Consider the following 26,240-nt stretch of genomic DNA (forward strand, 5'->3'; position numbering starts at 1 on the left):
TGTGTTCTTTCTTTCTATTCTTTCTATTCTTTCTATTCTTTCTATTCTTTCTTTCTATTCTTTCATTCTTCCACACAAAGCAATGACACACGCTCAGATGAATATACAGGCATGATATTTTGCACGACCACGCTGTCCTCCCTCCCACACACGGACGCACATGCAGTGACCTCACACAGTGATCTCCTCTACCTTCTCCTCTCCACTCCCTTTCCCTCTCCTGTCTCCTTCCATTTCCTTTGTTTCCCCCTCTCCACCTCTCCTCCCCACGTCCGTTCTCAGAACCACTCGGCATCGATGACGGAGGTCACATGACTAAGGGGGCAGCACCGGGTCACGTTTGCGTCTCCACAGCACTTCCAGACACAATGACGAGGACGCATGCCACGTGGCGCCGATTGCTTGACAAGACAAAAAAAAAAACGAACACTCCTGATATATCTGTTTCATTCACCTGGGGGATAGAAGACACCATGTTTGTAATGGTTCTCATCTAGTTGGGCTTTTGCCCAGTTCAACCCGCCGAGGCGCCCTGATCGCATCAAAAGTATCACAAGACAAACTCAAGCACAGTTTTTCTTTTTTTTCCAGATATTTAAAACCATTTGAAATATGGGATGTGTTTTTCCCTCCATGGTGCGGTTTGTAGTTAGAGGACAGTGTTTTGTACATTTTTGTATGAGCGAGTGCTGTAGCCTATCCTGACGGTGTTAAACCTGCACACTTCCTGTCAGCTGACTCACTCTGTCTTACATCACATCCTGCCAGGTCGTCGATCACCACATCCGTCCCTCTGAGTCTGAATAATCTGCTACGAAAAAAAAAAAAATGTTGATGTTGTCGTTTCCGTGATGTTTGTCCTTTGTACAGAAAAAAAAAAAAGACAGAATCCTTCTTTTTATTATCTCTCTCTGTACATTACTTGACCGTGTCAGGTCATATTTTGTAAAGATTTTTGTTAATCTGTATGACTATTATGATCCGTTTGGACCTGTTTGCCTGCTGTAAACCTGGATATGTTATGGTATCAGTTTAAGTGTTTTGGGGAATGATCCCCTCTCTCTCTCCTTCGGAGGAAATGACAAGGAAGAGTCAGTGACGTCCTCTGAGTCAGAAAAATGGGGTTTGGCGCCCGCTGTGCCACGTTATCGCCAACGACCTATGGAAATATGATCTGTTTGAATTCTCTCGATGGGTGTGTTTCACCCCCGATTTCCTGATTCACTGTGATGTTAATAGACATTTGCTCAACAGAGATGTGTGGTGGGGGCTAGCCTGTGCCAGATCTACCTGGAAATTCACTGGTGCGGCTGTACAATTAAATTTGAATCCCGATGGAAGACGTTCTAATAAAATATATGTGGAAAAGAAAAAAACGGGACGGAAACTGATTTACTGAGGCGCGGCTAGCCCTCCTAATGGAAACCAGGCTAATGACTCCTGCTTCACTTTTCCTCCTCGAGGCACCCCTCCCCCTCCCTGAGCCACCAGTGGATTGTGATGCAATGTTGTGACTCCATTTCCTATTGGAAGATAACGCCCAGCATGAAGAGAGAAGTCAAGATGTTTTATAAATATTCATGATTTGAATTCTGGTCGTCATCATCATCATCGTCATCATTGTGATTATAATCATCTTTTTCCTTTGAGAACAAAAAGAAAAGCGTTTCATTTGAAATGCTGCATATATTTTTTTCTTGGTTTTGTCCACGAATTAAATAGTCAGTAGCAACAACGTGTTCTCGTGTGTTTTTTTTAATCATGTGTCGGAAATTCACCAACAAGCAGGATAACAGGTAAGAATCCTATTGAGGCAAAGTTAGTATTGTAAAAACTGAAATAACCAAGTCTTAGGATGTTTCCTCACTGGTGTTGATGTGCAACTTGATGAGCAAGTTCAACTGAGAAACCTTCTTAGAGCAATTCAGGAGAAAAACATGATTTTTCTGCAAGCTTGTGTTTAAACAGGCCTTCAAAGAGTCTCTGTGTGTGAGTCTGAATTCACTCTGTCACATCCTGTGAGGCAGCTCCCTGCTCTTCACACCCTGTCCAGACACACAAACTAAACCCAGACACGAGATAAAAAACGAGCGGAGATGCGTAATAAAACCACAAAGCTCTTATTTAGGTTTTCTGTCGATGCATCCTGTTACGACTGAATCGACTCCGGTGATGTTTGTGCCACCGCCGAGCGAAGGTGCACGGACGCACACGCGCACGCCGACACAAAGGAAGCTGACAGCTCAGCCGGTGCACTTGCTCTTTTGCTCTGTCAGGCATTCATTTCAGCTGTGACAGCCTGCGCTTGCAGACACACTGGCTAAATAGATAGGTGTTGCTCGTGTGCGAGTGTGTGTGTGTGTGTGTGTGTGTGTTGCAGTAGTATTTGACCGTGCCGTGTGTTTTTAAATTGTCGTCCCTGGCTCTACGGAGTGTGCCTCCCTGTCTAAATTGCTGTCCTCCAGCAACACGAGTGAAAAAACAGTGCGACGACCAAACACCGTTTTCAGGTGGTGTGCTGGTTATGAAGGGCTGCAGGGTGCTTTTTTAAAATCGTAATGGAATCGTTTTCAATGGGAGGAAATGAACAACTGCAGGTGAATAGCAATGCCCCCCCCCCCCCCCCAAAAAAAAAAACATCCAGCAAATAAATCCAGCACACAGTGTAATGTGATTGCTGTGCCCTGGCCGTCAGCCACCGTCCCTCTGGTTCCACTGACTCATCTTTGTCTGACTTACAAGGGCTCATTACCCATCAGTGAAGGCAAATAGCTTTAATCCTTAAAAAACAGTCATGATAGGCGTTGAAATCGTCAAGCCTCTGCTCTTCATTGGAGTTGCATTAACTTCCTTTCATTGCCAGAAAAGAAAAGAGTCGCTGCGTACCTACCTGTCCCCAGTTGTCGAGGCGTACTAATTAAAAACAGAACTCAGGCTCCACATTATACCTTTTTTTTATATATATATATATATATATATATACACACACTGGAAATCGTGATGTTCATGTTGACCAAAGAAGAAAGGCTGCGATTCGATTAAGTGCAAAGAAGAGAGGTAATTTTTTTAATAACGCAACACATCCAAACCCAAACAGAAAAGATGCAAGAGAACAGATCTCAGCACACAGGGACTGTTTCAGTGAATTCAGTTGTGAATTATTCATAGTTAAATAACCTGCCAGAGTTCAACGAGCGGTCTGCGTTTACATTAGACATATAATCTCTTATATTTGACAAGAGGGTTGTACCAGAAATAAACTGGCTAGACCAAAGACCACAGGTATCACAGTAAAAGCTTTTTTTTGCTTTGGTCCCTGATTATAAAAGCTGTGGTTCCCTTTTCCTACCAATTTGTACCTTGTTACTTCTCCAGATCACATGTTGCTGGTCAAACTCTGACGGGTTCAATGATGCCTTGTAGGTGCTGCTTTTTCGTAAAATACTCGAGGTGCATCCGTGAGGTGCAGGACAACATTATACAGTGACCCATAAATAAGGTTTTGTATAGACCACCACACGATGCCAACCAGAGGTGCTTGATGAATACAGAGGTGTCTTGCCATAACTTTATATCTCTTTTTTTTTGTGTGTTTTTTTTTCTATTTGTAACAACAGCCCCACCAACCCTGAACGAACAGATCAGAAATTAATGCCCAAAGTCAAATGAAACACTCAAAGGCCAGGAACACTTAAACGTCAATGGTAAAGTCAACCAATCACCAGCAGTTTGTCTCCCGCCCACCGAAAGATACAAGGTTTAAGCAAGACACAGGGACATTAAGACTTAACTGGCCGGGTTCAACCACAGGTCATTTTACACTCTCAATGAGTCTCGACGTAGGACTCAAGTGAATTAGCCCATTAAGCTTAAATACCAAAGTGTCTTCATATCTATGATCAAGGTATCATCATAGCAAGCAAATCTGTGCCCTTGAGGAGACAAAGCTTAGAGGGAAGGGATGAAAGGGACAAACGTTAGAGGTGGAGAGGGGGGTGGGATGGAAAAAACTGCGGGGTTCGGGAAAAGGGTGAAAAGAAGGTGAAGACAATGGAGGAAAGGATGTTGAGAAGAGGATGGGGATGCACAACTCTTCAGCAACAAGCGAGTAAGAACAGATTTGGTTCGGGATCCCTGGTTCACCTTTGTTCAGTGCTTCTCGTCTTTTTAAAACACAAATCCCAGAGGTCAGGAAATGTCCAGATGGAGATACGGAGCAGGATGTGACCTCCTGGGGGAACATCTCAGTCCAGCGTTCAGGGGAACTCCAGAGGCTCGGGGGAACATTTAACCTCCAGAAATCTGTGAAGGTTCCTACTCCAGAACTCAGGCGAGTATCCGAGTAACCCGCAAGAGGTTCTGGAATCTCGTCCTGTGTCTAATCGGGTTCCTCTGGGGAAAAAAAAACAGAGGCAAAAGCTTCAGAACTCCGGGAGCGTGTTTGTGTGTTGGTTAGTCTGTTGGTGGGGCTGGGTATACTGAGCAAACTGGTTGGACTGGAGAGTGGAGGCCGGACTGGGTGCAGTCTGGTTTGCTTGCTGGTTTTCTGATTGGTATTGTTCTAGCTCTCTCTTCCTCCTCATCGCTGACTGCAGCTGCTGCTTGATGATGAGGATTTGACCCTCCAGTTCTGACAGCTCCTGGACCATAGGGTTCCGCCCCGCACTCAGGCCGGGGCCGCAGTCAACCATGCCCAGGCCCCTGCACTGTGCAATAACCTGGCCCGAGCCCCCCTGCCCAGACCCCATAACTCGGCCTAACAGATCGGAGCGCCCGTTACTTGTGGTCACTATGGGCATGTGTTTCTCCAGTAGGGGAAGAGAATGGGGGTGAGGCAGGGGTGACGGGGGCGGTGGAGGAGGGAGATCCTGGGAGTGTTCCAGGTCATTCTGCATCTCTTGTGGAAGGACCCGTCGCCTGTTGCAGTGGGACGACTCTGCAGGATTCCAGGATGCCGACTGGTTGTTTCCCTCGTTGCACCTAGAAATAAGACAAATAAACAGAGAAATGTCAGCATGAAAATAAATGTAAAATGTAAGAATTCCAATTTTATGAGATATTTATTGTCGGACTGGATCTGAATCGGCTGAATCCTACATATAACCAGTGCCTCAGATCTCCATGACTATTATACAAACAGAGAGAGATGCTGTCAACCCTGCGCGTACTATGATTATATATTCTATGCATGTTGACAAAGTGCAATGAGTCGAGACCCAACAATGAACAAGAGAAGTGAGGTGGAAAAAAAGTTCCCTAAACTGTTGTTATTGTTAAAATGCTCACGTCGAAATGATTGATGGAATGCAACCATCAGGATTACTTGCCAAGAAATGGAACAAATGTTCTGCTAAATGTGCCATTAAATGACAAATACCTCCTTTGTGTGTCCTGACTGTTTTCTTCTGCCATTTCTGTATATTCCATACACAGTATTTTCAAGTAATGCTTGGTCCATCGCTGCAGACTTTAGTTTTAACCAGTATCCCACCTTATCTTGTCAAAATAGCAGCAGTTTAAATGTTGTTTCCTTCACTGGAAGAATAGTTTAGTCTTTGCAATTATTTTGTTGTGATGCCACTTCTGATAATATCAGCAAAGCTAAGTCCTCTTCATTTGATGGTCATTGGCTCCAACATGACATTTAGCTGTATTTCTTTAAATTAAAAACTATATCAAGATTGTGTGTGGTTACAGGTTTCTCATGGTCTCATTATTAACCAGGTTTGTTCGAACATGACCATTATAATTTAGCAACATTGTGAAACTGATACAGGTGACAGGTACATCAGCCAACTGCAACACATTGATGAGGTGGTACCCAACAACGTCATAATCGTGTCATTGTTGAAATATAATGCAAATAAACACAGGATTTTGATTTTGTGTTTTTTAATGAATCGGCCTCCACAAGCAGGTAAAAAGGAAAAAGAGGAAAAAAGACCTTGACTGTCGAGGCCTACAGGTGGAAATCAAATTCGTGTCCAATTAATTTCCTCCAGCGCCAGTCGTGATCCCACCTACCTTCATCTTTAAGCTAATGAGCACCAGCAGCAGTAACATGGGCTGAGGGGGTGAGAGCATCAGTGTGACACAACATCATGAATGTCATGTTCTTATTCAGGATTAAACGTATATATCAGCCGACACTCAGGATCAAAACATACCGTTCTGTTCACGCCAGAGAGCAGCGGAGGAGCCGAGTGATTCACAACCTCTCCCCATTGTGCAGCGTTTGTCCTGCCTCCTCCTCAAATCATTTATTCTGCATAATCCGGTTTCACAGAAGCACCGCGAACCATGAAGAAAAATATATACACTTAAAGCTACTTCACTCAAGTTTTAGAGTCAGGCAAACTCGTGGGGGTGGGGGGGTTAGCAGATGTGTCAGTTCATTTGAATGGTTCGACCATGAAGATAAAAAAATAACAAATTAAAAAAACTTGTGAAAAGAAGAAGGTCAGAAGAAAGTGGCATCTGCAACACATGATTGGTTGTTACATGAGGCTGGTGTCAAGGTTAAGAAAGATGGGATTTAAGAAATGTTTGTGCTTGATTGAATATAGTTATTACTGCAATGTGTATCTTCTATATTCAATAGTAAAATATCAATATTATGAGGTGTTTTGGTTTGTAGATTAAATGTAATATGTAGTATGTACATTTACAGAGAAACAGACAAACAAATGACTTTTTATGGATTTAAGTTTCTGACATTGCCTTGTGCTCATTATCACTAAAATAAAAAGATAACACAGTATATAAATATATGATATAATTTATACTTTACTCCCTGTTAACTTAATGATTCCTTTATATTGCTCTTAAAAAATATTTGTGATCTGAACTTATTTCCATTATTTACACCTTATAACACCATTTATATTCAATTAAATTCTTGTAACCCTTATATCATCTGATCATTTAAATCATTTTATATTTTTCAATATTATGTATTTATTATTTTTCTTATATTGATTAATGACAGCTTGACATTTAATTTGAATTGCTATTTTTCATGTTGTATAAATAAGTTTTATTATTATTTACTCATATTATTTATAGGATAGAAAATATCATCATATTCATTCCTCGGAGAGAAACTCTTCGCATCTTGAAGCAGATCGATAAGCAGAGAAATCTCCAATCACCAAGTCAAACGAGGCACTTCGGGCAAAAAAGGGCCTGAAAACTGAAAATCAGAAAACAAGAACATAAAATAATCTTTAAATCATATTTTCAGCTTTTGACACACGCGGCAGCTGTGCCAGCATCACGGCTGCCGTGAACGACAGCTTAATATACAAATGTAGTTTACATTATCTGTAAATAATTCTGCTGAGCGTGACCTCTGCTCACGTTTCTCACATCGGCTAAATCCCTCCAACATTCACACCTCTCAGATTCCGCCACATCATTTCCAGATAAAGCTGCTCTCTCCGACTTCCAATTTGCAGGGATGACAGATTCCTCTCATTAGGATATTCCAAAGGCTTAATTTCCATTTTCATAAATATTGATTGGCTCCACATGCAGTTCTGCACGTCCTTGCATCCCACGGCAGACCCACACTTGATAGATGCAAACCAAATACAGAATCCAAGGCTACCCAGAACTGCCAATAACTACACATACCTTTATTGCAGCTTATTTGCCACATTCTTAGAATTCAATTAGCAAAGTTTCACCGCTGACCGCTATTTCCCAGTCCATCTGTCGGTACAGATGTTGCCACTGACAGTCAAAACAAGACGTGGATGCAGCTGCGGCGTTGTGAATAGGGAGGCTGTCCTTCAAAGAGCAGGACACAGGTGCAGCACACAGATATGAACCCTGCTGAAGTGTCCTCCAGTCTCCAGCAGCTCTGGGCTACAGATTTGTGCAGCTTTTTAACTGACCTCTTCATCACCCCGTGTAAAAGTTCAGTCTTCTCATATTAAAATTGTTAAATATATATCATTCTGAAGCTCTTATCTGATGTGAACACCTTAACACAGAGTTTGATACTAAACTAACGTGATCTCCTCGGCCATCAGAGTGTTTCAGGGTATCGCAGGCATTTTGTCTACATACTTGGTAACACGGTTTAAAAAATGAAATATGGTTCCATTGTTAATATCTGGTGTATACATTGCTGCAGTGGTGGCACTGAAACCCAAAGGAACTCTGGTGTATTTCCCCCAAGCAGGATGAAATCTGGTCCTATTTGAAAACAGTTTGCAATAAATACCAGGTTTTCTGCAGGGACATGGATGTGGCTCAGGAGGCAAAGTGGGTGAGTAGAGTGGGCCCACTAACCAGATGGTTAGAGGTTCAATCCAAGTCTCCCCCTTGTGTCGAAGTGGCCTCGGGCAAGATACTGAACTCCAACATTTTGTATGTGTGAATGGAAAAACTTTCCTGTGAAGCTTTTTGAGTGATCAACACTGGAAAACGCTATAAAAACACAGACTATTTACCATGGACAATATGACGCTGATAAGTTGTGACTAGCAAACAACGTGCAGCCATGATGCCGACGCGCTTTGACTGAGTATGATTATGCAGGAGTGGGTCATCTATCCTCATTACCAGAGGCGTCCCTCACACGGCCTCAGCTCCATAATTATTACGTGTACTCAATCCCCACTTTGAGCCCTCCACCTGTGTGTCCACTCTGAGCACGCTACTAGGTATGGATACTGGTGAAGTAGAGCGCTGCACCAACTTCTCATGGCGGGTAATAAAATCTTCCCGCTCGGCAAAAGGTGGAGGGGTTGTTTTGATCTCTCTCCTCCGTAAGAAATTAGTCCCTCCGCTTCAGAAATGCTCATTCGATAAAGAGCAAGCTCCAGAGTGATGTTGTGAAACGAGCAGAGTGTTGATGAAAGTCGGGGGGGGGGGGGGCTGCTGCGTGACACACTCTGAATCGGTGTCGGAGTGACACTGAGGGTTTATGTAACTAATCTGCACACATGCAACATTTGAAAAGTCACAGAAACTGCCCCAAAAAGAAGCTTTTCCTGATTTACTAAATCTCCGGCTCACCCGCCCGCCGTGCCGAACAATACTCTGTAACATCAGCGTGAGATTATTTCCCCCGACTGATAATTAGCTTCCAGCTGATTTGACCATTCTTCTCTGTCTCTGATTCAAGAAGGGGCCTCTCATCTGACACTCGGCTGTTAATTGATGTCACTTCTTAGCCTGATCATTTGGCTGGTGGCCCGCTGTGAATGCCTGAGTCAATTTGCAGTGTGAATGGAGGCTACAGGTTTGACATGTGACTCATAATGAGACGCCGTGATTCAGCAGCATGATTTTACTTTATTTTTAGCTGTGAAAAGTGTAGTTCTGAATAAAAGTTTCTAAGTATTTTAAGTGTTATTTCAGGCAGAGCATCTACGTTACATTTTAGATGACTTGGTCAAAGGAGTCCAATTATCAAGATTGACAGTAGGTAACGTGTTTCCTGCAGATTTCCTCCTCCTCTTCCTCCCACTGCACAAAAACGAAGGCAGAATAATGCAGATGTGGCTGCGGTGATCTTTGCAGGTGACTTTATTTTGGAGCCAGAGTTTGCACCACAGCGATTGAGCAATAGAGCCACAGTGTCAAGGTCCCAGAGATGAAAGCGCTCGGCCAATCACAACTCAGTCTCAGTTATTAATTAACTTAATGATGTTTAAGTTTAATCACGCTGCACCAAAGTCATAGATGCTAAATGTGCCTGATCACATATTGTGTTCATCACATATTATTCCCTGGGAAAACGATGAAAATGTTGAAAATCAGTGTATCTTGAAATGTTAAAGAAAGTGGATGAACTAAATAAATCCCAGATCTGCTCCTTGATCTGATCAGCATCAACATTTCAGGGATTCTTCCTTTACACCAAGTTTAATGGAAATCCACTATTTTTAATCTTCCTCGCTTCAAAACATACAAACCAACCAACAATAACACAGACGAGGGTGAAAACATAACCTCACTGGAGCTAATTTAAACTTCCAACAAACCTCAGTGTCATAAGAACTCAATCTTTGAGAATAAATACTTGTGACCTGTGCTGCCACCCAGCCACTAGGGGGCGATCAACACATTTTTGCTTCACTTTTGATGGTGGTGGTGGTGGGGGGGGGGGGGGGGGGGGGGGGGGGGGGGGGGTCATGTCTTCCACACGCACCTGATACACACAGTTTCCTGTGTAGGCCCCATGCTGTCAGTCCACTGGTGCGGAGGCCTTCACCTGGTCTGAACCCAGAGGTGAGTTAAATATCTCATTCATTACCGCTGACACCTCATGGTTTGGCTCAGGTTGTTTATGCTGCTGTGGCTTCACTGTTTCAGTTTCATGACAAACATAAATCTGTTTTCCAGTTTGCACTGTTTTTATTAATGTTTGAGGTCTATTGTTTCTGTCCGGCACATTTCTACCATGCTTTCACCTTTTATTTGAAATATGATTGATTCCAGTGTATAAACTGAACCAGTCTCTGGCTTATTTAACTCTCATGGTTTGAAGTGGCTTCGGGCTGTGTCTGATGTAGAATATCTTTCCCCTACAGGCCCATTTCAAAAATGAATATATATAATTTTCATCCACAATTTATTAATTGAACTGTTTGTTTCTTTAAAGTATGAATGTAATTTCCCAGATCCTCAGAACACGGCAGTGGACGTGTTTTACTCAAACCTGGTTATAGCTATTCACTTTAGCTGAAGGACATTTCCCTCGTGTCGAGACGCTCTCAGTGTCTCACCCTATGTTCACCTGTGATCGATGATATTGAGTCACATCTCACATGGGACTGGCTTTCTTAGCATTCGAGGGGAAACTGCAACGCGCCTGTTGCATATTCAGGAAGGCAGATTTTAATGCCCCCCTGCTTATTAAGCAGTTAGCAGTCATTTTGTTTTGGGGGGGGATTAGCTCTCTCAGCAGAATCCGCACAGCTTCTTGGATTCGTCGAGGCCTCCTCTGCCAAATCCAACTGTAAAACCATTTGCTGTAAATGGTCTTCGCAGGTAATTCTCACAGAAGCTGATAAGACCCAGAAATTATCCAGGACAGCCTTATTTGGCCCGGAGATATTAAATTCATACAAAACGGAGGTTTTCCGTGACGGTGACATTACCTCTTCTCGGGCTTGGTGACAGTCGGTAGTTTGTCGTCCGTGAAGACCGTGTTGAGGGCCCGGTGTAATCTCTGGAAAACAAGCAACACATAGCTGTCAAAAACTTAAATGTAAATGCATAAATAGAATAAATAAATGCGTAAATAATTTGTCTGCTTCTCTCTGATTATAAGGAGCTGTAAAGACTGTGTGAGAAAGAGAGAGTTTGTTTCTGTCTATACGTTTAGAACCAGTGCACGATGCTGCTGATACTTTTGCACTTTTATTTTGAAGTTTGGACTTTTAGTGGAGCACTTTCATGTTCTTTAAAAGTGATCAGTCCTCTGTGCTCGGCCGTGGCGTGACCTGTAGTGCGTGCGGGTTCCTACCTGGCTCGTGTGCAGCCAGTACTTGAAGCGCGGCTCCTTGACCCTCGGGATCACCAGCTTGTACACGATGTGTTCTGCTACTGTGGTCACCAGAGACAAGGCCACGCCCACGCACAGCATCACAAACAGACCGGAGAAATGCTTGATGCCCATCTGCAGCGTCTGGAGGGAGAGAGACACGAGAGTTTCGATGATTTCGATCCATTGTCTTTAATGGGGGAGTAGTTGAGTGAAAGAGTAGAATTATAAAGACTGTTTGCTGGTAAAGCAGGGACGTAACCAGATAAAACAAAGTAACACTTGATTATTAGTTTGAATTAGTCTTCAAACTGGGGCTGGACGATGTGGCCAAAAATTCTCTGGAGATAAAAAACGTCATATCAGTCAATATTCATAATTATCAGGTTAAATGTCACATTATCATAAGTTTAAATAGACATTTTCTCCTCCTGAGTGAAGGTTGTGGTTTTTATTATTGGCTATTATCTTCTATCCCTCCTCACTGTGCCTGTACAATGCATATTGATTCATATACATTGGACCTTTGTTGCATTGCTATTGCTATAATTATTGATATTGTTTCATTGCCCAGCCCTTAAATATCCCCATGGTTTGTGTATTTTCCTGTAAACAAGCAAAATACTCGCACACAACACAGCAGTTTAAGTTCAATGGATCCACGATGGCAATGACACTGAAATGTGCAGGAGTCTTATTTGTGTTTGTACCGTAATAAAAATAATAGAGAACAATACTGAAAGCAGCCTTATCTTACAGAAGCAGATGTTTCCCATGGCAGGAGCTTTAAGTTCCTGTCTGCAGAATGACTTCCGCAGCAAACACGGATGATAACACTACTGTAATTGTATTATTATAATTTTTGCCATTATGTGTGAACCTAGTGACACATTCGCCACAGTCGGAGCGGGAGTCATGGGCAGACATTGTTTTAAAAAAATAACAATTACATTTAAAAACAGCTTCCATCAGAGGAAAGGCGGCACCGAATTACAAATGTGAGGTGTTGTGGTGTTTTTTAAAACCGTAGCTGTAAAGTCTTTCTCTTGAAATGGATGATGAGACTTTGGAATCTGAAAAAGTGTTTTTTGTTTCCGAGGTTAGCTGGATAAGCTCATTTCCATCTATTCTCCCTATAGATCTAACAAGGCAAACTGTGATACAATATAATTACCTGTTGAAATAATTACAGTGTCTTATAGAAACTGACTGTACAACAAACCCCGTGAATAACACACAGTGGCAATTAGCTTTAAAAACGCATTAAAGTAGAGCTAAGTCCAATTAATATGTACAGCACTGATTCGGACAAGGCTTTGGACGACTAGTTTGTACATAAGTGAATTCTAAAATTCAAAATCTAAGTTATGAGACACGTTTCTCGGACGTATAAATCAAAAGTTTCCCTTAAATTGCTGACATTTTGACAATAAGTTCTGACTCCTTCTCAAATCCTGCTTCGAAGAAAACCCCCTCGCAGCCTTGTCCGCTGGGATATCACACTTCCCTCTGAGATTATGATTCTTTCATTCTGTTCTGAATGCACCACTCACAGAAACATGTTTATCAGTCTACAAGTGTAATATCACACTTTTCATAACCGACCACTTGCTGCTTGTTACTGCAGACGCACAGAGTCTCGCTCTGTCTACTGCAGAGTCTGTGTCACGACAGCGGCCGCTGCAACGATTGCATTATAAAGTCATGTCGGAATGGAATACATGATGGATTCAAGTCATCATTGCAGTATTGTGGCGTTGGCGAGCTTGGGCGGTAATGAAATTTTGCAGAGTGGTAGCTGATGATTCGTGGGAAGTTGTGCAGACGTTAGTAGCATGTGATCGCTGGAGAATACAAACTGTATTGAGATAGGAAATAAATTACATTACAGTTGTTTAAGCCTTTTAACAGTTTGAACAAATAATACATTCCTCACAGATTAGCACATTTTGGTAACACACACACTCCCCATCTCTTTTTATTGTTTGCAACCAAATAGAACAAGCTTCTCGTTGTTCAGAGTGATCTGTTAATTCACAACTTATTTTCGGTTAATTGGGAAAAATCTGCAGTGAATTGTTGCATAAATCCCACAACACACCTCTGATCACAGTATATTTCTCTGTGATGTCACGTTTGGCCCTTTTAATGATGGCTAATTGAATGAAATGTCATTTATTGGTATTGATTGTATTATTCTGAATGGGATCTACTCCTTTGAGGGGTGACACAGAGCTGGCTGTGTGCCAGCAGAGTTTGGCTGCCTCGCTGAAACCAATCCATCAAATTAATTTTTTTCTTCCTTCCTCATCTTTTCAGGATCGGCTGCTGCTGCTGCTGGTGAAGCAGTCATTCATCGGAATAAAAGATTGCCCAAAAGAAAAAATGCTGAGCAGGACTAAAGCGAGCCAACCTTGTCAGTAATTCATATCCTGCTTTTATCACATGAATTTCCCGCTGATGTCCACCAGTGTTCATTTTGACAGCATGTTGTATCGAATATTCTCCTACATGTACAACACTTATGTTGGACTTTGTATGTGACAAGGAAGGTGTGTTTGTGTGGGTTTCTCTTTCATTTCTATTCAAGAGCCCGGTTGTTCAGCATGAGAGCAGGACTTGATTGATTTCACCTTCAGATTTTGTTTTGCTTTCACTCAGAACCCTGCGCTTACACTCAAATAGGCCCTGCTTGTGCTTAGATTTGCTCTGCTTTGTGTTTTGTTGCTTCGGAATCTCAACACAGCTTCGAAACGTCGGTATTGAGCGTCCCATCCCTACTTTACGTACATACGTGCACAGAAGAAGTGCGAGGAATAGAGCTGGAGCACAGGAAATCTATCTAAGCAACAAAATATCTGAGTGCAAGTGCACAGTTTGAGCACAAGAAGGCTCTCAAGAGAGGAAAAAAACCCATAGGTGTTGAGACCAATTTAAATATTTTATGAGGCACATTCAATCGATTCCTAGTATCTATTACATGAGAAATGAGGGTAAGCACAGACATCATACTGTGATTTCTGCAAGGCAGTCATCTTGATAGGAAATAAAATTAAACAACACATGAAGCAATATACCTGGTGAGAAGCTTTCTCTGCCATCGCTACCGTCATAATGCTGCAAAATGAAATGTACCTGGAGCAGTTTAAACATCTGCAGCTGCGGGACTGCATCTACTCGCGCGTCTCGTTACACAATGGAAAATGATTCACTTCAAATTGTGGCACTGCGATGTAGCACTTCTGTTACTCTTATGAGCCTCATAAGTTGGTGATTTACATTTATGTGCCGGGCACTTGGACGACGCTGTCATTCACAGGCACACACCATGAGTGCTTCCTAATTAGATGGGGGTTATATTGCCTGTCACACCGTAGCTAGGAAAATAAATAATAGAGAGAGTAAAAGTACAACTACGGGAAGAACACGGGCCAGAGGAGGGGACACGAATTTAGTTCTCAATTCGTGCTTGAAAGTGGAGCGTTGCTGTCTGCGCTGAGCTCAGAGACACTTTTGGGGATTTCAAAGTCACAGCTGGGTGGAGAGATGGCCGGGCTGCTCGGAGAGCTGAGTGCTTTGTAATAGCAGTGCAGCTTGGACCATGGGGCCCGAGTGCTTAGGACGGAAGTGACGGGGACACAGCTTGGTTAGCAGCTGGAGGGTCAGGGGCCAGGGCCTGAATTAGTAGGGAGCAATTACTGTACATAGAGGGTTGTGCAGGCGGAAAGTAGAGCCAGGAAAATGACAAGTCCTTGGTGTTTGAAGGGCTTTGTACAATAGACCTCCGTCATTGAAGATATAATGTTTCATAAAAGCTACTTCTATGCTATTATGAAACATTTGAAAAAACCAGAAGTGCAATTTTTCTAATAATTGGTGCCAAATCTCATATTTTGAAAGGCTCCACTTGTTACTTTTATAGTTGAATCATACTCAAGGGTGGTAATGGAAAAACTAGATGTCAAAAACTCGACACCCACTGAAGTGTCTCCATCAACAGAAAGAATACACTTGCTTGTGACGTGTGTAGCATGCGGTGCTGGACCTACCTCGGTCACGGCGAAGCTGCGCTTCCCGCAGGGCACGACCTTGTACCATTTGTCATGCAGCATGTCCATGAAGCCGTCTGACTTGTACTGACTAACAAGCTCCGAGAAGTTGGAGGTGAGGGGGGAGTTCTGCGGGAGGCCAATGCCGTAGCCTGCCGGTGGACACATAAAACCACACAGTAAAGAATCTTCAGCAGCGATTCCTCTGTTACAACATGCACTGCAGCTGGTTTACTGCTGTGCACAAGAAAGGCGATTCCTGCCAAAAGCAGCTATTTGAAAAAAGTGTCAGTGTATCTCAGAGTTCCGCAGCATGCCCAGAAAGTGTGACAGACTCAGCAATGGCCAATTACAGAAGTAACTGGCCTTGTAAGGAAGCGCACGGATTGATTTGAATTGTATCCTGGAGGCTTAAGAGGTGCATTAAGTAATTAACAACAATGTAGGAATCTGGGACTGTGGTGGCCTGTAATGGAAGCAAACCACCACAGGGAACGTTTTCACAGGGAGAAGAAGAGGATGCTCGCTAAATGGACCAGACATTTAACAGTTGGTTAACAGTGATATTGTTAAAACGCTCACAGTCAGTTGTTCTGCAAAAATACCTCTTCGAATCAAGAGTTAAATCAATACTAAAACATATTTGCAATGCCAGAAGTCAGACTATAGTTTTAACTTTATTTAAATAAACATGTATAGTTTGACCATGTTTCTAGTTTGGCCCTAATGCTTCGGCTATCGGCTTTTAATTCATCAGCATTCAAATGAAGATCACTGTTAATGGAGAAACCTGTGATAAAGAAACTAGTCTGACTTTAAACCATGTACAGCCAATGGAAGATGGAGTCTTGGCCCAGATTTATGCTGTTGCCCCCAAAGGTTCATTCGTCATCAATAGTCGATAGGCCCTATAGTAACCAATACCCTATTCATCAACAAGATACATATTGAATATCATTATATATCCTAAATGAGCAAATGATGAGAAGCTCTCACGCGTTACCTTCGATGGCAAAGGGTTTTCCAACCGTCAGTGTTTTGCACTCTGCGTCTATGGAGACCTCGTAGTCCAGCAGAGCTTTGTCCATGATGAACGCGTCCAGCCTCTGAGGGTCGGCCCTGGAAACCAGATACAATCACAGTGCCGTGCGAGTGCAACACAAAGTCACACACTCTGCCTCATGCACTCCAGATAAAAACAAACTCTTCAGGCAAATATAGGGTCTTTTATTTTGTGTTCAAACTGTTGTAATGATGAAAAAGAGGCTTTGACCCGAGTGACCATTTAAATGAAATGAAAATCAGATCAGACGTCACTGATGGGCGATGTCACACACCGCGGTGACAAATATAACCACAGCGCTAACACAAATCGTACCTTCTGGGAATAAGCCACACAGACACGCACACATTTTCAAACAACCCCTCTAAAACTCACATGAAAAATTAACCTTTAACACCCCCGAGACATTAACTTAAAAGAACCTGTGCTTACTGCTCTTTTCCCCTCCTGGGCTGCTACTCTTAACGTTTCTCTTGCGTTTGTCCTCACATCACTCGTTTCTGAGTCGGTTTGATTTTTATGCTTTCACTTCATCAACACGTTTTGAAGACTACTCGACTCAACATAGGGGAAACTGAAAGCGCTGAATGAATTGTTTTGCTTTGCGGCGGTGGGCGATTTTAAAAGACACTTTCCGACGGGCACTTTGCAACAATAACAGGAAAATTAGATGCAAATGATTCAGTGAATTTTTCTTTTCCATATTTCTCCTCGTCTGAACCTCGTGTTTCTCAGTCTGCTCCCGTCGCTGATTTCCCACTCGTTTTCCCCCTGATCTTGTCGTATGTCATTTAAATTCCTGACAGTTTTTTGGCCAATTTATTCATAGTCCTCACTTCCCTCACAGCGGAGCCTGTATTCAGAGGTGAGGTATTAAGTCACAACGCTGCGAGGATCACTAACCAACAACGAAAAATGTCTTGACTGACTGAAAGGCTACAAAGAATTTCATTTCACGATATACTCTTGCATTTTTAGCTTGTTATCAAGGACGTATTTTAAGTCTATCGTCTACCCACGAGCTCGATGTTCGTTATCACAGCTTGAAGGAGCGTGCAGCTTCTGACCTTGCTCTTTCCACCAAGTATCGAACTGACTGTGTTGGGTATTTTATGATCTGCACCAGTACCCTGACATCAACCGATTTACGAATGTGATTAAAAACACTTCGCTTTCTGCATCATCTCCCTGCAGCAATGCTTGATAAAGCAGTGAATGTGTTTATCAGCATCTCAACTGCATGAATTGAAAAGGCCTCATATGACAGGGACACGATTCTGTAGCGCTGCTGTACTTTATATGAGGCGATGCAGGACGGAGCAGCTCCATTAATCTTAAATCTTTTGGAGTTGATCGGGGAAAAGTCTTCATCATGAAGTGAGACCCGTACGAAGCCAGGTTGAAAACGCTCGATAATAAATTTTGCTTTGTGTTCAAGGCTGAGCTGTGGTTTGTGTGAAACTCCTTCACAAATGAGACTCTACGATAGAATATAAGAGCAGCGCTTCCTCCAATATCTCCTGCTCCACCTTAATGAGAAAGACAAAACGCTACAACGAGAGTTGGCTGATGCCTGATAATGCACCAGTCAGCACTCTTTCTCCAAATGCTCTAATTATCCAGCAGTTGAAGTTAGTTAGTCGTAGCTGGTATTAATTGCTGTCGTGAACTTTTTAACTTCAAATCGATTTCGTGACGTCTGTGACTGTCACTGATGTTGTTGACGTAGATTGTTTGCAAAAGGGATCTTGATCTCAGTGAGATTACCTCATTTATAATAAGGCTTTCAATAAAATTGATGACATAAAATGTCCTATCTTGATTAAGTGTTGAAACTAGTTAGAAACAAGTATAAAAATTAAAATCTAATCACTTCTGGTTAAAGATTTTGTCCCATATTGCAGTCAAAACAATAAAAGTCAACTAAAGTGCGTAGAGTGAGCGTTGCTGCATTGTTTAGGTGTGTGCAGCGCTGTACCTGCTTGCACACTTATTGTACAGAAAGTTGTTACTGTCCACGCAGTCAGACCTCATAGGCATGCACTGTAGTTCTCTCTCCGACGTGAGAAACTCTTTCACTCTTTAGTCTGTACCTGTCACCTCGAATCTGTTGTGCATGAGAGTGATCTTTGTGCGTGTGTGCATCCCCGTGACCGACATTAATCTAATTAATTTTGTGGGAAACGCTGCAAAGAAAGTGGAAAATCATTTTCTGGATCCGCCTCGTGATCAGGATCCAAACCAAACTGTTCGTGGTAATCCATCCAGTTTGTGCGTAATCCTGCTAACTAACAAACCGTTGAAACATTACCTCCTTGGCGAAGGTAAACATTCATTAGAATAAGGATTTGAGCTCAAATAAAACTATGACATGATTTGAGGCTGCTCAAGTCATAACAATCTAACGTGATTCACATGATACATGTGGCACTCTGTATGATAAAGTAAGCGATAACTAATGCCTGGTCCCTTGGGGAGTGAAGTGCAGAGTATTCAAAGTGGCGCCGGGGCACACTTGTTTGATGTCTTGTTCTCTTATGGTAATTTTCCAAAGATGACACTTCTCCTCTAATCAGCAATTTACAAGCTCAGTAACAAAACCCTGTTTGATCCATTCAAATTGTGTCCTAACCAGCCTAGACCAGCATTCCGGCTGCCTGCTCACACTATATTCTTGCTTTGGCTCCACGGGGGGATGCCAGTTGAATGTTGAAGCAGCTTAGGAGGATGACAGCCATGGCAGAGGAAGGAGGAGGCTGAGATCTGAATGTGAACGGGCAGAGTTGCAGCGGGAACGACAACAGAGAGGATGCATTTTTTTTTCAACCTAATTTTCGACTATGTGCAACTTAAAAAAAAAGAAAGATCTAAAATGACGAGAGATAATTTGTGCAACCAGACAGAAGATGGTTTTTAGGGGATTGGTGAAAGCGAGAGATAACTGTTTCAGAGATTCCCACAGAGTTTGATTCTATCTACGGCGGCGGCTGCCAGTGGGTGCTGAGCAAATCGATGCGCCGCGCACAGCTTTACCATAAAGCAACGGAGCAAGACACTTTCTTTATAAGTCTTTTATGTTATTATGAAAACTGTCCAAAAAGTTTTAGTTCATTACGCGACTCTGGCGAAACAAATTAGACCGCGGCGTGCCATCACACAATTAATGAGAAAATCGGCTTAGACGAGTTACTGAGTATTAGCGTATCAGCGTATAAACCACCATCTTACTTGAGATGATGGATGCCGTCTGGCGTTGCCGGGACATTGTATCTTCTCATGTACTCGTGCATCTCGGGGAAACTTTTCTTGAGGTAGTCCTCCGCGCTGCTTTCTCTCACCGTGGCGAATCGGAATCCCTGAGAGGGATGGTGCAACTGCAGGAAAGAAGAAAGAAAGTGAGGTGCTTCTTCTAAAACGCTCTCAACAAGCATTTAATATTGATCAATAGCCCGACTTCTTTCACTGTTTTGGCCGGTTTCTCGTATTTTCGGTTGGTGTTAAATTCCCGAAAGACTACAGACTGATTTCTTTCCTTTCACCATCTCTCAATATTCCTGCACTCTTGTGATTCAGAGAGTTGGTGAGCAGGAGAAAATAATTAATTACCTTACCCCACTTGGCCTTACAGGGGCGGTTTAATTAAAGGATATATTTTCTGTCTGATGAATCCCACACAGTGAGAAGAGCACAGAGTTATAATGATTCATTAATACTCAGCATTAGATACGGATATGGATATGAACAGAGACTTTTGTCTGTACTCTGGATTAAATTTCTTCCATATCTATGAAATCTTTGATGTATAATAATCAAAACTGCAGTTCTTGAAAAAGCCCGTGAGTAAGAAAGGAATCGAGAAGTTTTTTTTTAAGGCCTTTCAGTGTTGCACCTCTCTGACTTTTGTACCTTTGGGTCGTGAATCCCTGAAAGTTGTTCGTAGGTCTTCTCCCCGACCATGACGGCAGCCAGGTTGGCGGTGTAGGTGGACAGACAGAACAGACAGAAGATGGCCCAGAGATTCATCAGCAGACGGCCCGTCCAGCACTTGGGCGTCTTGATGGCCACGGTTCGCCCGAATAGAATAGCGTAGCACACGTTGAGCGCTGAGGAGAAGGAGAACACCCGGTGGCGGTTGCGTCCTCGCGGCGTCAAGCCGAACGGGCTGTGCCACTCGTACAGGGTGAGGAAGATGGCGGTGACGTGGAGGGAGACAAAGATGCCGAGCCACATGGACCAGTGGAGAGGCCACATGAAGGCCCCGATGGGTGCAGCTGTGTCACGAGTGCGAACCTGGGCGGGAGGGCAAAGGAGTGAAAACCGTATCTCTACCTTCTAAAAACAGTAATAACATGGTGTAGAGTTAAAGTGTGAGAGTATTTGTTTGTAAATGCTGTTTTTGACACATTTGTTCATTAAGAGGAAACCTATCATGAAATGGAAATAAAAATACAACAGATAAAAGGGAAGACATCTACTGTAAATAAAGCTGTATTCAGAGGAGGAGAGGAGAGCGTGGTTACCACCAGCTCTTTGCCTGTCAACCGGTGGGAAGAGCTATAATAATTGCAGCCGTGGCGTCACATCACAAAGCTGTGCAGTCAACAGTTGGATTTCAGAAATGCAGGGTTTGCAGTAATGAAAAACGTATTAACACTGACCACAACCAAACCAAGCGGAAAGAGTTGAGGTCAGTGACGGAGAACTGAGAACGGATTGGGCCAAAGAGGAGCAGAGGAGGGAAATAAGAAGTGGAGAGATGAAGAAAAAGAGACAAAACTGCATCTAATGAGGAGAAAAAGAAGCGAGACAGGAAGAAAGGAGCAGCACTGACCAGAATTCCCAGGCTGGTGGAGAAGAAGGGTGAGGTGAAGTCAATGACTTGGCTTCTGGCTGAGTTAATGCTGAAAGAAGTCACTGCCAGCTGGGCGGCGCCGCTGAGCAGGTCGCCCACCAATCCTGTCCAGCGACCATTCTTGAACCCGCCGTACTTCCCATCGCCGACAATATAGAGGTCGAAACTGAAGCCCATGTCCTCCGCCAGCTTCTCCAGCAGGTCAACGCAGTATCCATAACAACACTTCTTCAGGTCGGTGGGAACGGTTCCGTTGGGTCCTGCGAGGTTGTGGAAAAGCCCCTCCAACACTGCAGATTCATTGCTCATTGGGTCGAGGCACAGCTGGCCGGCGGGACACAGCCCGTCCCCGTCCACCTCGCGGGTGAACACAAACGGGTGCTCCACCAGCGTCACCACCCGCATGTGCAGCCTCGCGGATCGGCGCCAGTCGCCTCCGAACCCGGAGCCCGAATGGCTTGGCCAGGCCCCCTGGTCCATCAGAACTCGTCCCCTGCGCCAGCGTCCCAGGCGGGTCCAGGTTGGCTGGCCTAGGGGGTCCAGCTGGAGGGACCAGATGTAGTGATGGGCCTCTGAGACGACATTCTGGCTGTGACTTTCTCTGGATATAAAGCCGCTCTGGCCCTCGAATGTTGTGTTGGATAGGAATCTGAAGGGAATGAATGGAAAGAGGGGGAAGGAGGAGAGGGAGGGGAATGGTGGTGAGAGGAGGATGGGAGAGACAGAGGAGTTAGAAGAGATTATCCAAATTTGTATCTATAATCTAGAAATGAGTGAAGGAAAATACATTCTTACTAGGATTTCTTATCCTCGTTAACCTACAAGTTGGAAACATCTTTCAAGCTCCATAGTTAATCAGCTGATGACTGTGTGAGAGGACTTTGTTCACTACTTGATTCAGGCTTCAGAAAGACCAAAGGTTATTGTTTGGTTCAGTGCTCGTGGCTTAAACGAGAATTATTAGGTTAGAGTTGGTGGAAGTCTGTGGTTCCTGCTGATGGGAGTGGAGCAGCTGCAGACATCCCAGGCTGGAGATAACAGTGGACCATGCTGGTGTGTGTGTGTGTGTGTGTGTGTGTGTGTGTGTGTGTGTGTGTGTGTGTGTGTGTGTGTGTGTGTGTGTGTGTGTGTGTGTGTGTGTGTGTGTGTGTGTGTGTGTGTGTGTGTGTGTGTGTGTGTGTGTGTGTGTGTGCGCATGCGCATGCACGTGGACACCTAAGACCTAAAGGAAGAAATTCTTTCAGGTCTTTTCCGACACTTGAATAAATAATCTGTGTTTTTTCTCGTGAAGACGGAAAGAAACAGAAACTGACCTTGCAGTGCTACCACCTACTGTACTCATATCAGAGTAATTTTAATAATGCTTCATATTATCTAGTCTTGCATTGGTGTGTGTACTGTATCTAAAGGCTAAAACTCTCACCTTGTCTTTCTATTTAATGAGACTTTCAGAGGCTGAGTTCATGGAACACAACTCAACTCATGCAATCAAATTAAGTGGAAGATGCACAGCAGCTAAATAACTTCTCTGCCTGCTTGGCTCGCTCTATTGTTCGTTTGCCAATAAAAATATCACCTATTCCACCTCTTTTTAAAGTTTTGGGGATTTACAAGCTTAAAAATACGATTATGTTTTACCCTTGGTTAGTTTATAGGGAAATGTTGGTGGACGTGGGCCAGCGGCTTACTGTCCCATCACATATTGTCACAACCACCCTAAGACCAGACCTGACACTCGCGCGTTGCCACTTCTTAGAATTGACAGAACCCTGGGAGGATGTTGTTGATAAAGCGAAGGAAGAGGAAATTTGCATTTTAGGCAGAGCAACGTGGCTGGGAAGCAGAGGTTTGCCCTTTGGAGGTTGGCTGCAGGGGTTTCCCTGCTGGGAATCCACGGACAAGCCCTGCGCCAGACCATAAAAGAAACACCACACACTGCAGAACGCTGCAGCACATGGCTCTGGATCAGGAGGAAAGATCCCAGCTGGGCCCTAAGATGCTAGGGACATGCACCCAGGTCTGATCAACCTGCGTTTGGCCCGCCTTAGATAATGGTGTGATTAAAAGGCTGATAACGCTAAGGTACACAACTGGAGTTATGTCCCTAACATCCACTGGTGGCCGCTAACACCTGCTAACACCTGCTCACATCTACTGGTAGTTGGAAATCTAATTTGTGCGGAAGTCCTTCAAACGTACAAAGGATATTTACCGTCTTGTCCAAACTTCTAAAATAGAAATATACACAACTTCCAATTTAATGTTGTAACACCAGCACCGGAGACATTTATTATCTTGGTAGACCTGTGTGTGTGTCTGTGTGTCTGTGTGTCTGTGTGTGTGTCAGGATAAGACAGACCACACTCCAGTGATCACGCCATCTCTCTCACTGAGCCATGCTACTGGCTGTCTAAGGGTGTCAGATACTGGAGCAGACACACACACGCACACACGCAGGCAGCCACACACACAGTTAGAGGGAACCCATGCATCCATTCAGTGCAGGTAGATGAACACGTCTTCCCTCTGCCTTCAGGAGGTAATGATTTAAATGATGTGACCTTTTTCCAAAATGTTTTTTTTAGTGTCACCTTGCTCACTTGTAAATTTCCTCCTTTCCACCACTTTGTCAACTTCCCTCGGTCTTTCTCAGGCTTTGAACTGACCTGACAGTGAAGGTCAGAGTCTTCACTGTAGCTTGTGGTTATTAGGCCACCCAGGGAGAGAGTTGTTTTTCTCCCCATTGTGCACAATGGAAGAGGATTTCTCTTGCACGCGTTTGACGATGCAGAGTGTGTAACGTGTTAGAAGTTAAATGTCCCATTTTAGAAAAAATCACAACAGTCCTGAGGGAAATGATGTGATTCTTATTTCACAAAATTTTAATACCTAAATACTGTATATCTAATAATATAGTATATAATTGATCTGAGGTCTTTTATTACTTTTGCTTTATGCATACTTTGTTATAAGAGTAGTTTTACAGCGCAGTGATTGAAGATAAGGATCTTTACAGTTCCTCCACCACTGATAATGTTCACAGTTAGTTGTCACTGTTTTCTGAGCTTGTTCTTTTGATTATCTTTGTTATGGTAGTTAAGTTTCTTATCGCATAATGAAATCAGTAGTTTTGGTTGAGCTGGTTTCCATTTTGTGTGTGTGTGTGTGTGTGTGTGTGTGTGTGTGTGTGTGTGTGTGTGTGTGTGTGTGTGTGTGTGTGTGTGTGTGTGTGTGTGTGCCTCAAAGCACAAAGTGTGACCAGGCTTCTCTGAGTTAAAGCAGTTAAAACCCTCTAGTTCATTCAGATGAATAATAGTAATAATGAACTTTATTTATAGGGGACTTCAAAATAGACATTACAAAATGATTTAGGATGGCAGCAAAATAAAACTACTTATTTTTTGTGACTACTCACAAAATCAACAGTTTTAAAATGGAATGGATAAAAACTGCATGAAAATAATAGTAAATGGTTTTGTATTTGTATAGCGCTTTCTAGTCTTGATGACCACTCAAAGCTCTTTACAGTACAGTTTTACATTCACCCATTCACACAGTGCATCTATTAGCAGCACTTTGTTGTTCTATGAGGGGCAATTCAGGGTTCAGCATCTTGCCCAAGGACACTTCGGCATGCAGATGGGGAAGACTGGGGATCTTCAGGTTGGAGGACGACCGCTCTACCACTCAGCCACGGCCACCAGTGCGAACAGAAATAGGGAAATTTTAACTCAGATAAAATCAGGGAAGGCTTTTCGATAAGGGACTTAAAATACATGACTCAGCTGAATTGCTTGAAATGTAAATATAATGTTGGTTGCATCCTCTTTGAAATAAACTCGTTGACTGTTTTTGAGAAATGAAACCTTGTAAAATGTAACTTTTACAGAAGTTTACTTTGCTTTCAGTGAAAAACTATAATTTGCTCTGGAAAAGCTTGAACTTAGAAGCAGCGACTGACCAGGAGGCTGAAATGAGGACAGGTGCTGACATCTGGAGCTGCTGCAGAACCTCCTACGCTCCGAATAAAACCTGCAGACGAGTCGTGACGGTGTTTCTAGGCTGAGGAGTGATGTCAGGGTTCATCGAATCTATCACACAGCAGCGCTAACTCGATTTCATGTCTGCCTCATGTGTTCGCCTCATGCATCAAGTTAGAGGACAATGTCGAGTATAACCACAATCTGCGTTTATGTCCACATCACTGGTCAAAAAGCAGAGTGGGGGGGGGGAAGCGAAGGAGATAGAAATTCTGCTTAAAATTTCAAATAATATGATTATGTGCTGTTTTTAAGTAGGTATCAAAACATATTATTCTCAACACCAAGATGCAGAGAAATGAGCAAATTCATCTGCATTTTCTTTAGAATCGTTAAAGTGTCTGCCAGAGGCGTTCCTCCTTCTTAAAGCTTCCTGAAGCAAACAGAAAGTGCTTTACTTCCACTGGTTCGGGGAGTATTAGCTGCAGAGGGGCCATTTATTATAAAGCTATCTTCCATCTTCATAGCTCAGCTGGCTGGCACATTCAGGGGGACTATCTTTGGCATTGGTCGGCATGCATCACTTCAAAAAATGAATTTCTATCGAGGAGGACTGAAAAAATACACCTGCTGAAGTTTGTCCTGACTGTTTCTTATCTGTTAATACGGAACAGTAGTTTATCTGTGTGTGTATCTCAAGGATTCACACGGTACGTATGTGAATATCTCCCTCTCTCTTTCTTTCTCTGCTCCCTCTCTCTTTCTCTTCCGCTGTGTTGTTATCACATCTTTC

At 43.2% G+C, this 26,240-nt stretch overlaps 2 protein-coding genes across 3 annotated transcripts in view; one reads left to right on the forward strand and one right to left on the reverse strand.

Annotated features, from left to right (window-relative positions):
- plppr1 (phospholipid phosphatase related 1) overlaps positions 1-1,732 on the forward strand; it is a 36,889-nt gene extending 35,157 nt beyond the window's left edge. The window contains exon 8 of one of the 2 annotated variants that reach the window (XM_034602619.1): positions 81-1,732. In XM_034602619.1, the coding sequence (XP_034458510.1) occupies positions 81-86 (6 nt within the window). In that variant the 3' untranslated portion in view covers positions 87-1,732. The remainder of the gene's footprint in view (positions 1-80) is intronic. The other variant, XM_034602618.1, reaches the window with a different exon arrangement.
- Positions 1,733-4,300: 2,568 nt separating this feature from the next.
- grin3a (glutamate receptor, ionotropic, N-methyl-D-aspartate 3A) overlaps positions 4,301-26,240 on the reverse strand; it is a 38,560-nt gene continuing 16,620 nt past the window's right edge. The window contains exons 3-10 of the mRNA XM_034603032.1: positions 21,447-22,116; positions 20,522-20,905; positions 19,844-19,989; positions 16,556-16,671; positions 15,553-15,704; positions 11,486-11,647; positions 11,118-11,188; positions 4,301-4,980 (exon numbers count right to left, since the gene is read on the reverse strand). Coding sequence (XP_034458923.1) covers positions 4,422-4,980; positions 11,118-11,188; positions 11,486-11,647; positions 15,553-15,704; positions 16,556-16,671; positions 19,844-19,989; positions 20,522-20,905; positions 21,447-22,116 — 2,260 coding nt within the window. The 3' untranslated portion in view covers positions 4,301-4,421. The remainder of the gene's footprint in view (positions 4,981-11,117; positions 11,189-11,485; positions 11,648-15,552; positions 15,705-16,555; positions 16,672-19,843; positions 19,990-20,521; positions 20,906-21,446; positions 22,117-26,240) is intronic.

The sequence above is a fragment of the Hippoglossus hippoglossus genome, chromosome 12, assembly GCF_009819705.1.
Source record: "Hippoglossus hippoglossus isolate fHipHip1 chromosome 12, fHipHip1.pri, whole genome shotgun sequence".
Lineage (NCBI taxonomy): Eukaryota > Metazoa > Chordata > Actinopteri > Pleuronectiformes > Pleuronectidae > Hippoglossus > Hippoglossus hippoglossus.